This window comes from Convolutriloba macropyga, chromosome 6, assembly GCF_964194025.1.
Source record: "Convolutriloba macropyga chromosome 6, txConMacr16.3, whole genome shotgun sequence".
NCBI lineage: Eukaryota > Metazoa > Xenacoelomorpha > Acoela > Convolutidae > Convolutriloba > Convolutriloba macropyga.
This window is the reverse complement of record NC_134473.1, coordinates 63,042,737-63,055,645: the sequence shown is the minus strand read 5'-3', so window position 1 is coordinate 63,055,645 and position 12,909 is coordinate 63,042,737. Positions and strand designations below refer to the sequence as shown.

The following is a 12,909-nucleotide window of genomic DNA, read 5'->3' as shown; positions in this document are numbered from 1 at the left end:
GTCGTGGAAAAGTTGTTCTGTGGTTCGCAAAGTAAAAAAAAATGGAACATGAACCGATTTTCAATTTTTTTGTATCAACTCTTAGCTGAGCGAACAATTCTATTCTAACCCGGACGCCAACTCCGACTTGTGAGTTTTCAGAGAATTCTTCTGCCTTGCTGCGGGCTTCGTTTACTAAGTTTTTCGCTGTGAACTTCTTTGGAGCGTCAGAAACTGCAACTATAAGGATGCCCATTTGTCCTCAGAACCCTGATAGGGCAACTCTTCTCTGTAGCCTATTTTCACCAATTTTGCTATTGCTTTGATTGCAGCTTCAGATTAATGAGTTGCTATGCATAATACTTCATGTAGCAAATTTTTGATAAACATATATGACGGATGTGCTGCTGTTTACTTGGGGAAGTAGATTTTTTGTTCTAATGTATGCCTCAAAAAAGTGCCTTGAAAAAGTATGCCTCAAAGAGTGAGTTTTGGTATTTTTGATGTCAATTCCGAAATGATTAATCACTACTGTGAGTTCATCCGATTAATTGAGGATGTTGAAATGATTTTAAAAGCTGAAGAGTACAGAAGGCGCCCCAGTTTGGAAAAGAGACGCGTGCTCTCGAGCTTGCTTTGTTTATTCTTCGAAATGATCAGGAAGAAAACAAGTCCATCGAATATTGTTTGCAAAATGTAGCATTCCCCAATATAGCATGCCGTTGATGTACGCCGTAGGTCTACAAAAGCTGGCTGTACTTCAAAGCTTGTGGTCTTTCAATTTTTTTGTACAAGAAATAGCAACCATCCAGGAATTGGTGCACATGGTCAATTGAAAACTTCTGTCCTAAATTTTCATGCGTGGCAACATTTAGTTCTTTTGAAGCATTAGACAAAGATGCATCGAGAGAGCACACGACCTTTATAAAGAGTCCAAGAAGTTTGCTAGTTCTGTTTCGGAGGACATGATATAAGGTGCTGTCAGGCGTTTTGAAGGAAGGTATATTCAGTTTTTTTTTTGAAGCCTAAGTGAGAGATCCTATCGAACTGTCTTCCTCTAACCAACTACTTTTGTTTAAATGAATAGAGAAAGCCCAACTGAGATTGTATATAGGCAGAAACAATTTACTCTGGAAGTATCAAAGTGCCAGCAAAATCGGCTATTCAACCGAAACAGCTCTTCTACATTTTTTTTCAGACGGCTGTTTAACTTAATTAGATTACACGTGTCTTGAATTAAAGCTCACGCTTGCTATTACACTTAACGCGGTAACAATATAATTAATGTTATCAAGCCAATTTCCATTTCTATGCACGGCAGAAGAATGTTGTCGTTTTCAGCGCTAAATGCTGGGACCATTTTTGTTGTTTGAGTTAAAATCTATTTATTTACTTGAATTATGTTTTATTAATAGTATTATTTATTTTATTAATAATTATAGTAATTGTTGCTTCTCCAACCGTTGTTGTGCTCTAAAACGCCAAACTTAAGCTACACGACCTAAGTTTTTGTAGAACGTAAAAAAATTGGCGCGCTGCACGTTGGCGTTAATGCCGGTTTTGCTTATATATTTTTGACTGTGTGAATAATAAGGCTTCGTTTTGCTAGTCAAGTCTAGACTAGTTTTTTTTTTGTTTTCCTCAGCACTTTTTTTGCACTGGGATCCTATACAAATTATCTGGTCAAACAAAGCATTATCCTGTAAAAACAAAGAATGATCGTTGAAACATGGTGTTTGTTCTCTGTATGGAGGCGCGCGATTTGTTGTGGTAGTACAGTAGTTCCATTGTATGTGACTACGTTTTCGTGAGCTTCTAAATGTCATGTTCCCGGCAGTTACGAGGGTGTCTCAAACCTAAGAATATATTGGCGCAATTCGAGGTTGAATTTTCTTTATTTGCCTGACTCTTGTCATAAGACGCGACTTAAATGTCATTTATTGAAGTAATTGAGCATTATTCTTCTTGCTACGCTAAGCGAGCAACTTGAATGCATCAACTTCTATATTCTTTGGTTTAAAAGATGTTTTGGCTAGTCTATCTCAGCTCCTTGACTGTTGAAGCGTCTTTACCATGACTAGTGAGTCCATTAGTAAGCTTGTTTCTCAATCGGACACGTTTTCTAAGCTGCACTGCAAAAATTGATCTGAATTATCTGAATAAACCTAAGTTTCGTTTCTATCAAAGTTTTGAGGAACGAAGCCGGTATGTGGACTATTTTCCAAACTTCGTGGACTCCTGGTATACTTGACAATTTGTTAGTGAGCACCTACCGAACATGAATTTAAACTGCAACACCATATATGAACTTTAATTTGGGCAAAACTGATGTGTGCAAACTATTCTGAGCACGATCTCGACAAGCTTACTTCTCAATTTTCCTAAGTTTTGAAGTTCAAAGGATCGAATGACTGTTTTGTAGGTGAATAAAGTGGATTGTCTGAAAGAATTTCTGGTTCGAGGAGTTCCAATGGATGTCATGGATGACAAAGGAAATTCATGTCTCCATTACTGTGCACAAAGTGACAACAACCTCGAACTTCTCTCAATTGTTCTAAAGTCAGTACAGCGTGTTTAATTCTTCAACGATTGATAGCAGTTATTGATAGCTCTAACTATTGATAGTTATTTTGAACGTGTGTCTTTTATGCAGAAGTTTTACGTGACCGTTTTATTCTAGAACATTCACTTCTCGGTTTCACGTTTAGAGTGACCTTTTCAAGCGTTATTTCTCGATTTTTGCGTGACCTAAATTGCGCTTATTCAGAAATTAAATCCTTTGCTAAAACAAGCGATAATAAAATTTTGCGCTCATAGAAAATAATCTAGGCTGAACCCCCTCTGAATTAAATAGCCCTGCTTGTCGTTCGAGAGCAATTTGTCTGACGTTAGTCGGTTGATGTTTTATTGTTCTCTAAGAATTGTTAATAGAAATTATCTTCTCCCATAGATATCTTCTGCGTGAATTCTAACCTAGATGTTTCGCGGCTATAGATTTATGCTTTCGTCATTGTCTGAGATGGTCTGGAATAACTGCAGAATTGTTAAAATATAAGAGGAAGTATTTGTTTTTCAATTGAAAAAGAAAACACTTCAATCTCCAAGTAAATCGACACTCAATTGGGGACGCGGAAGCTCAAAGTGACAAAGCAGCATATCATAATAAAAGTCTCATTTACCGAATGCCGATAATTTATGTGTTAAAAATGACTTCAACCCAGGTCAACTTTCAAAACGCAACTTGTCCGGGATCTCGCTCATTTTTTAAAAAAGAAATATAATCTTAGAGGGGCACAAATATTTTGTTAATTATAACAATTTAAAACAGTTAATTGTGATGTACCGTAGGGTTTAGTGTTGGGCCAGCTACTGTTCCTGATATATATCAATGATAGTGAAGATTACCGCGGATGAAATGAAATTGTTCTCTGCTGATACAACTCTGTTTACGAGCTCAACAGACAACAAGGAATATTTTGTTGGTTTTAAGAAATCCTTTGAATGGTTTAGTTCCAATAAATTAACTTTAAACTACGAAAAATGTAAACTGATGTGTTTTGGAAAAAAAACTGTCCCCCTAAACCTTATTTTGACAACTGTTTGATTAAGGAAACCGACAATTGTATGTATCTATGTCTCATTCTAGATAGAAAATTGACAATTTAGCAGCACGTCAATAAAGTTTGAGCTAAGCGTTCACAGTTCGCGGTATCGTGTACCGAGCTAGAATTTTTTTTCGCAGAATCAGCTCGTTTCATATTAAAACGCATTTAAGAAATCTTTAATTGGGTATGGTTGATTAGTCGACGGCAATACTTTAAAAATATTTTAAATGAGATTTCGTAAGTCAAAAAAGAATAATAAGCACTTTTTTGCTGAGAAAAACAGATATGGTTTGACTTCTGGAATGAAAATGTTCTCGAAAATGTAAAGCAAGTGTCAAATCTGCTAACAAGCTACTGGACTTAGTGTCTGGAAAACAGGCTAGTAACTCGTAGCTCTCAAATCAAGATTCTATCGAGTTACGTCGAATTGGATGAAAATCACTTAAACGGCAAATTAATTTTGCATATAATTTTTGTTACTCAAACAAACTTTCGGCGCTAAACCTGAACAAGTTGAGAGAGAATATTTTTTCATGTTTTAGATCATTTTACAAATACGCACGTCATTGATAGTTCCGAAAATGAAAGACTGTTTGTCTGAAATTAGCATCACATTTTTGGTTCAATCTAGCCTAATTCAGCTCTATGAGGTTTCCCTGGGTTACCACTTGATGAGATGTACTGCTCTTTGTTAATACGTGCAGGCAATTTAACGGATTGTTCTGTTTCTGGTTAATTTCACTTCAAATTCAGAACATATTTTTTCTTAATAGAATGCCCGTCCAAGCAAAGGGCTTGTGCTGCTATAATCACTTGTGTGCAGCTTTCATGTCATGCGGTTAAATTATTGTAAACGTGTCTTTTTAAGAAAATTTTCTGCTTGATCGTTTTTGTGCTTAATTTTGCGCGATCCAAATTGCTTTTATTTGGAAATTTAATTTGTTGGAAAACTTGCTTTCATTCAGAAGTTTTAAATTGCGTATATCCAGAAGTTAAGTCTGTGCTCAAACAAAGCCTTAATAGCCAAGTGGTTAATGCTTCAGTACAAGCACGCAGGAGGTCGGCGGTTCTAGCTCATCACTAGTGAGATTTTTTGCATTCATAAAAATGTATCTAGGCTATTGCCCCCTGTGAATTTAATTGCCCGCCTGTCGCTCGAGGCCAGGTTGTCCGAATTAAGCCGGTTTATGTTTTATGTGATTGATATTTTGAAATAACATTTTTGTGATAGATATTTTGAAATGAGAGCCGAGATGGGATTTTGCTGCTTTTTGCTGCTTTTTTTGAAATGGGATTTAGCTGCTTTTTTAAATTGAGAATGCTTTTTTCAGGGGGCTTTTCTATCATATATTTGGACGCAATGCTCAGTGTCGCCCTTCAGCAATTTTCAGGCTTTATTTCAATTAATTGATAGTTTACAACAATGTGACACTTGGGCTGGATATTTCGTTTTTTCTTTAAAGGTTTCAACTTGAGTATAGGTTGTTCTGAATGCAAAATATTTCCGATATGAACTTAAATCTTCACGTAGAATGTATTGGTGAAATGCATTTCTCCATGAAACAAAATGATTAGTTAAGGAAGTTTCCAACAAATGATGCTGGTATACTTTTCTTCTTTGTTAGTTTCTGCTCTTATTTTTCCATATCTTTTTAATTTTAATGAGCGTTCAGTTCTATTTCAATTTAGTGTCAACGACCAAATCATATAAATTTTCTCCATTTTATTACAAAAATAATTTTATGAAGGTCGAAGAAGTTATGAGGGTTTCGGATTGTCGGGAATTTTCCCGATTATATTTTTTAGCCTATTTTTTGCACTTTTTTGAGAGATATTTATATTTTGATTCTCATAATTCCGAAACAGGAAATAGTGAAAAATAGAAAATAGGAAAAAGGCAAGCCTATTCGGGCGTCAAATTGCCGTACCTGAAAATTACATTCTCTCACTCTATCTTGAAATAAGTATGGAATAAATTCAACAAAAAAACAAAAACGAGTGGGTGCGCATATTCTTTGCACCCAAAAAAATTGGGCGTGCGCTATATTCTATCCTAACGATTTGATATAAAATGGTGCTGATTTTTTAACACGGGTGGCAAAACGGGATGGTGGGCTCTTATGACAGAGGAATGTGGAGATTTCTGTCAATAGCTTAACCTTCACATCTTGCGCTCTTGTACGCTTTGGAAAGCTTATATTTTGATTGTATGCCTGCACTCCACATATTTCATTCAGTTTTATTATTCACCATGTTCCAGCTCAAATTATACAGCATATGAGTCGGCAGATAATTTGGGGCATCAAAGTTGTGTGCGTCAAAATTATCGCAGAACTTCAGAAGCTTAAAGGAACAAAGCTTGAACAATCTGTGCCGCGCATGAGACCGCTTGTCTTAATTGATAAATATTGCGCCCATATTTTCGTAGCTACTGGAGAGCTTCAGAAGCTTAAAGGACAAATGTTAATCATTTCCAAAATAATGGAAAACAAAACAACTAATAGTGCAATAAACAAACTTGCCATAAAAACAGATAGCTAATACCGAGAAATATCCATATATGGGATAAATTTCCTTGTTATATAAAAAACTTTTTAAAACTACAGCAGAGCTTTAGAAATCAGCATTAGATTATATACCAATAAACAGATATTTGGGAACATTTGTATCCTACTTTTGTTTTGGAAACACGTACAGACAATCTGTGAGATCACACTTACATCGTTTTAAATTGCACGTGATTTGAATTTGCAAATACGTTTATTACATTATCATTGTGATTAGAAGCTACATGTTGAAAAATAAGATTCGCATAATTGATAGAATGTCATTTTTCAATCTTTGAAAATTTTTCACAGGATTTTAGAAAGGTACGTTGGAACAATCTGTGCCGCGCATGAGCCCGCTTGTCTTAATTGATAAATATTGCGCCCATATAGCAATCTGACACTTTTGTGGAGAAATGGTGCTTGGGTATGGTTTAACATCATTGAGTGGACGATGAACAAGAATGGTTGAATAAATGACTGTGAAAAATAAGTGAGCAATCGAAACTTCATAATCGCATCGAATTATCTCACGGGTTTTACTGATTTTCATATGTTCGTTTTAAAGTAGCGTTCACGAAAACAAATGTATTCGCAATGAGGTGTGGGTGTCTATGGGCGAGTGCAATTTATCATAGTTTTCCTGAAATGTTCGAAAAATATGAAAAATTGAACAACAATCTGATTAAAAAGGTTCCTTGGCCGAACATGTTGCTCTATCTGGTACCCGAATGCTAGAAATGCGTACGATTAAATATCCGTATTTTATTTTAGGAAATATTAGAATTTTGCATTGTATTGCCTTATTAAGTTATTGTTCCGACCCCCACCTTAGTGGGGAGGGAGGAACTATATACACAACTGGGTTTTTTTTTGTTCAGTCAATTTTGGCCGATCGATATATTCATCGTAGAGAATTGTGAGTGGTATCATTAAAAAACCCGTCCAGCGTAGAATACGGAATTAAAAAGATTTTTTCGTTTTTTACAAGGAGTTATCGAGGTTTACAGTTTTGTGAACATTCGACTGCTTTCGTTCACATTTTCAGTAATTTTTGCTAAAATTTGGCACAGTTTCGCTAATATAACTCAAAATAATTTTATTTTCAACGGCAAAGTGATGTTGTTACCGTGAGGGATAGAAGAGCGTTGCTGAATTGTTTGAATGTAGTTTTTTGGCTAAAATTTTTGATAAAATTTTCAAAATTCAAACTTTTTTCATCAAAAATGGCACAAAATCTCCCTAATCTCAGAAACTTCCCTAATCTCAGAAAGAGCACTAGTTGCAGTTACGCGCCGTATGAAAGTCCCCTGGAATTAAAACTGCAGATTTTTTGCAAATTTGACTCGATAATTATACAAAAAGCATCGTTGTTTTTTTTATTATTTGAAGAATTCCACTCAACAATTGGTCTAATTAACAAACACTTGGAACACTAGGTCGGTTTGCTTGGCTCCCGACAAAATCAGGGAGAGAGTCGATAATATCATGGATTCTTAGAATCAGAGACTTTTTGGTTTTTATTTTGATGCTGCCTTTTTTCAAAATAGTTTGCTATTGTTTTTTTAATGTTAATTACTGACAGTATTTTTTATTCACGGCTCCGTTGAGGACAGCTCCAATTTAAGTAAATTTGAGGCCGAATTTAGATACAGTTTGTTTTCAGAGAACCAAAGGGTTTTTATGGCTTTGAGGAAGAGTTTTAGTAAAATTCAACTGAATTCTTGTCTTTTGCCTTCAATTGTTATTCTTTTGGCAGTCTGATTTTTAAGATTAACCACTCAAAGATCTAAATTTCTTCCTCAAGAGGTGCAAGTGAACATTTTCTATTCATTCGGTTGTTACCTAATGTCTCATATGTTATTGAATGTATTTGTTTTAAGGAAATTTCTGTGATTTTTCGAACTTCTATATTTTTAGTAAACATGTTGCTTATTCTCAGTGAGTACAGGTCAACCTTTCCTCCTTGTAGAATACAAATTAATTTTGTGGCCGATTGTTTTAACAGAAGGTTTTCTTGCTTTTGGAATTATGAGTTTTCATACAAAATTTTCTGATTTTTGTGCATAATAGCCATTTTGCTGTTGATTTGGTTTCTTTTGCAAATTGTCACATTATTTAACAATCTAACTGAGAAAAGCTTTACTCCATTTGAAACTGGACATATTTTTTGTTTTCTTAACATATAGTTTGAAGGGCTGCGACACCGTTCTCTTACAGAAATTGGTAGCGTTTTTTATTTTTGCCCTTTATTTGTTGTTATTTTTTGTTGTCATATGCCAAATATTGTGTAATTAAAGGTCTGAGTGGCCAACTATAGATAAACAAATGAACTTAATAACTGATATCGGCAAATAGCTAATGGTTGTTTTGATTTTCGAATTAAATTTCAGAAGAAGAGAAATTGTATTCTTCAACTTATCCCTTTGTGTTCTGATTTGCGTTTTTTCGTATTTTACAATGTTGTATCATTTTCGTAAATTAGCCTAATTATTTAGAGCTCTTTCTAATGTTTTGTTCAATGAAACAATAATTTTTCTGTTGTTTAAACGTTTTAAATGATGTCTTCAGGGCTTAGACAATTTGTTTCAGAAGAATTTTAGATACTTTTCGGTTTTTGTGGTCCTTTTTGTTGTCATTTTGTGATAGTCATTTTACAAAAAGACGTTATGATGATCAAAGGAGACGCAAAATGAAGATGTTATATTCTCTTGATTAGTATCTTATAAATTTATTGGCTTCAAAACTGGTTTCGTAAAGTTGTTTGTGAAACTTATTAGTTCAGCTTGTATTGAATGTTATTTTGTAGTCTTACGATTTAGTCTCATTAATAACAATCGCCATTAGTTTTCCGAGTAGTTGCAAGACAAACTGTCTACTCTTTTGGTCGAAAGCTTTTGTTGGCTAGGAATTTTGAAAATATTTGTTTTTAAAAAAGCGATAGATTTTTGAGATCTGCCAATTTTATTTCTGTTAAATTGTAGCGAAGCATATCTATGTACATTTCACATCATTTATCTATTGAAATACAATTTGCTCTTCATAACGGTTTTATTTTCCTCAAATGGTTTTGGTTCTTGGAACAACCAGTTTTCATAAAACTAATATTCGTGATTTTTGCATATTTGCCCTTTGTTGTAGGTTTTTGTTTTCTTTTCAGTATCACAATAATGGGCGTCATTTGATTTACAAATGATGTCACCTGCAAAAATGCAAACGAAGGTTTTTTGTTTTGAGTGTTCAGCTTAATATTTAATTGATTGGGGGGACATAATGAAAGGCCTCAGTCGCTCTCTATTGAGGTATAAAAGACTCTCTGAATTATTTCATTCGATGCCTATTGTTTCTAATCAGTTCGATTTTAATTCTTTTTTTTAAAAAAGCGATGTGTCAATAAACGCATTGAGGAAAAGTCCCTTATTTTGTTCCAAAAAAAGTACCGGTTAATCTTCTTAGTATAAATTTTATCTGATGCCATTTTGATTTGGTTATTAGTGGTTTTCAAAAAATGGACAAGGATTTTTGACCGCAATTAATATTTAACTAATTGATTTTTATTGGCGTCTTCTCTGGTAGTCATATAATGGTAGCCACCATGTCTCATAGGCCCTCTAGAATAGATTGTTTTATTCTTTTAGTAGGTTGTTGAACGATATGTTCATATGTAAATTTTTTATCTCATTTGGTAGACAATTAAGTGAAAAATGTAGATGAGCGGGGTCGGAACTTAATGTGCGAACGCACATTACCGAGCCTCCTTGTTAACTTATTGTTCAAACAAGAACTTCATTATTTTCGGTTTGATAAGAGTTTCTAATGATCCATGTTCCAATCCATGTTGTGCCTCTTGAAAGCTTTTAGGATCGCGTTTCTCTTTTCCTTCGTAGATGATGAAGTATTATAAGTATGAAATGTTGGATGTGCATCTTTTAGTACAAAATAAATCAACGAGGACAGCAATTTCTTGGACAATTTTCGGCTACTTCGAAGGGTACCAGCGCCATGTTTTGGCTATGCTGGTAGGTCAATTTGGATAACAGGCTGAAGGTGGTTTGATACACATGATGTTACTGACAGCTTACACATTGCTTCATACTTCAGTTTTAGCGATATTATTCTAGGAAACATCCGAACCTTCTCCTATCTACAAATGAGGATGAAATGAGTGCGCTTCATGTGGCCTGTATGTCAGATAGCCTGTCAATTGTCAAGGCACTTCACACGGCAGGTCACCCACTCTCACTTCCCAGTAAGAAGGGTTACCCGCTCCATTTAGGTACGTAGAAAGAAGAGCATACTTATAACAAAAATATATGGGTGAGTTTTTCGCCTTTAGGTAATAGTTGCATAACTGATGGATGAAATAATTTAGCGCCCGATGAGTTCTACGAAAATCTGCATTAGTACGCCATGTAAATCATGGATAACTTATGTCGACCAAAAGCAGTAGTTTAGCGTGCTTCATTTGTAAGAGGCAGTTTATTTTTGAATGCTCTCGAACGAAGTTTTGGGCAATTATTGCAAACGTGTGTCTTTTTTCATGCAAAGTTTTTGCTTGACTGTTTCGTGCTTTTGTTCTAGAACATTCTTCTGGAGCTAAGTGGTTACAATGTCAGATTGTTATCTTGGAGGTCCGAGATTCTAACCCCGGTGGGTCGCATTTTTGCCACCCTTGAAACATTTATAAGCTAAGCCCCCTATAACTTGGATTGCCCCGACTATCGTTTGAGATAAATTCATCTGACGTCAGTCGGTTTGTTTTTTTCTGCGGTAATATTGCAGCGAGTATAATTCTTAATACTTAGGGTTATGTAAAGTTTTCATAATTTTTACCCTTATATGTGAGTTGGCGTAATGTTCGGATTCACCTGTTTTCACGGATGTGAAAATGTAAATTCTTTTAACTAATTTTAATAGCCGCCGTCAACCTCTAAATGGTTATTATTTAGGAGCTCTCCTTTTTACAATTCAAAGATTTTTGAATTGTATTGGTGTGCTCTTTTTTGAAGATCTGTTCATACTTGTCGACCTTTTCTTGTCAATGAGAAGTCAAAACTGAGAATGATTTTAGCCGCACTGGAATTGTAAGAGGAGCGAAAAGCGAGTTTTGAAGGCTTGACATTTTCAGAGCGCTATTTGAATTGAAGAAATTAGCGTTTATAGAGATTTTATGTTTTAGAACTAATTTTTTTTTCACGTGTGGCAATTTGACTTCTGTTTTTGATGTTCTCTTCATTTTTACTTAGGGAAATACATTTGATCTTCAAATGCATAGTTGCAGTTGTTTAAACGCCTGAAAAGGCAACCAATTGTTTTCAAACGTGACGCTTTGGACTTAACGAAATAATGTTAATTTTGGATTTTGCGTTTTTTAGTTCTTTGTTTTCCTATAAGTCTCATCAATGATGGGTCTCAATGGCTCTCTATTGATGCATGTTTAAATTAATTTGTTGATTTGAGTTGAAAGAACAGTTTTAGACTTTGACCCTGGCTGTTTTCAAAAAAAAAAATTCGTTTTTCCATCTTTTGTTTTTTTTTGTTCTCACTTAGTATTATTATAGACAGTTCTCAGCGACTCTTATGATTTCCGTTTGATGATTTAGTCTTTATCCATATCTAAGGGTTTTCACTGCTTTGACACCACTTGCTTTTAAAAATATTAGTTATTTTGCATTTTGGTCTTTTTGTACTTTTGTTTCTTTGTCACTCTATCTCATAAATAATAGGTCTCATTAGCTCTTTTATTAGGCATATTTGCGTTTTAATTTTTTTTCCAATTCAAATGGGCTTTAACAACTTTAACGCAATCTTGTTTTCAAAAGTTTTTGGTGATTATCTTAGATTTTGATGTTCTTGTTGTGCTTTTGTTGCTCTGTCACTTCGTCTCCGTAATGACTGATTTCTATGCTCACATAAAGCTCTTATATGAATCTATTTAATAGTTAGGCTCCTTAATGATTGTCCCTAATTTGTCTCTTGTCGTTTAGCCACCTTGATGATTGGTGTCAATTGCTTTCCAATTAGGCTTAATTGAATCTATTTAATGGTTTGAGTTTATTGCAAATAATTTAATTTGCTTTGACGCTTAATTGTTTTCGAATGCTGCCTGCATTTGTAGCTACTTTTGTGGCGTGATCCTTCTAACTGTTTTCAATAAAGTTGATTTGCTTTCCATTGATGGGAAGTGCAATAGTGATTGGTAGCTGCTTTTGTGGCGTGGTCCTGCAATTGTTTTCAATGAAGTTGATTCGCTTTCTAGTGACGGGTAGTTCAATTGAATATATTTGTTTCAGTTTGTTGCTAATACTTTAGTTGGCTTTGACGCCCTTTATTTTCAACAAATTTTCAACATTTAGTTGCTGCATGAATTTGTAGCTACTTATGTGGCGTTGTCCCTCTTCTATTGAAGGTTTCTAGTTTTTTACGCGTTTCATGGATTTAATGCCACTTATTCTTAATAACATTCGTAAAAAATTATTTTTTGCCAAGATTTGATTGTGCTGTCCTTTTTCTTTGTGTCCAGTGGTTTCTACTGTGGTGTGTTCTATCTAAACTCCCATTGTTTAAAGTTTTTTTGGGGTTGGCGTTGTCGGGAATAATAACTTTGATAACACTTTTTTTCAAGAAATGAAATGAATTTATTTCGTCGATTCATAAAGTGTCCTGTTTACTTTCACGGGCGTCTTAGTATTTGGTTTGTTCCATGTTGTAGGTCGTTTTTTCGTTTCATGAAGGCTGATATTGTTGTCTTCAGTTGCTTTAATTCTTTGAATTCGGAT

At 34.6% G+C, this 12,909-nt stretch overlaps 1 protein-coding gene across 2 annotated transcripts in view; it reads left to right on the top strand.

Moving 5' to 3' along the window:
* Positions 1–12,909, top strand: part of LOC142341844 (85/88 kDa calcium-independent phospholipase A2-like) — a 61,700-nt gene that overhangs the window by 8,183 nt on the left and 40,608 nt on the right. For both annotated transcript variants that reach the window (XM_075393104.1, XM_075393103.1), the window contains exons 2-3: positions 2,402–2,538; positions 10,252–10,406. In XM_075393104.1, the coding sequence (XP_075249219.1) occupies positions 2,402–2,538; positions 10,252–10,406 (292 nt within the window). The remainder of the gene's footprint in view (positions 1–2,401; positions 2,539–10,251; positions 10,407–12,909) is intronic.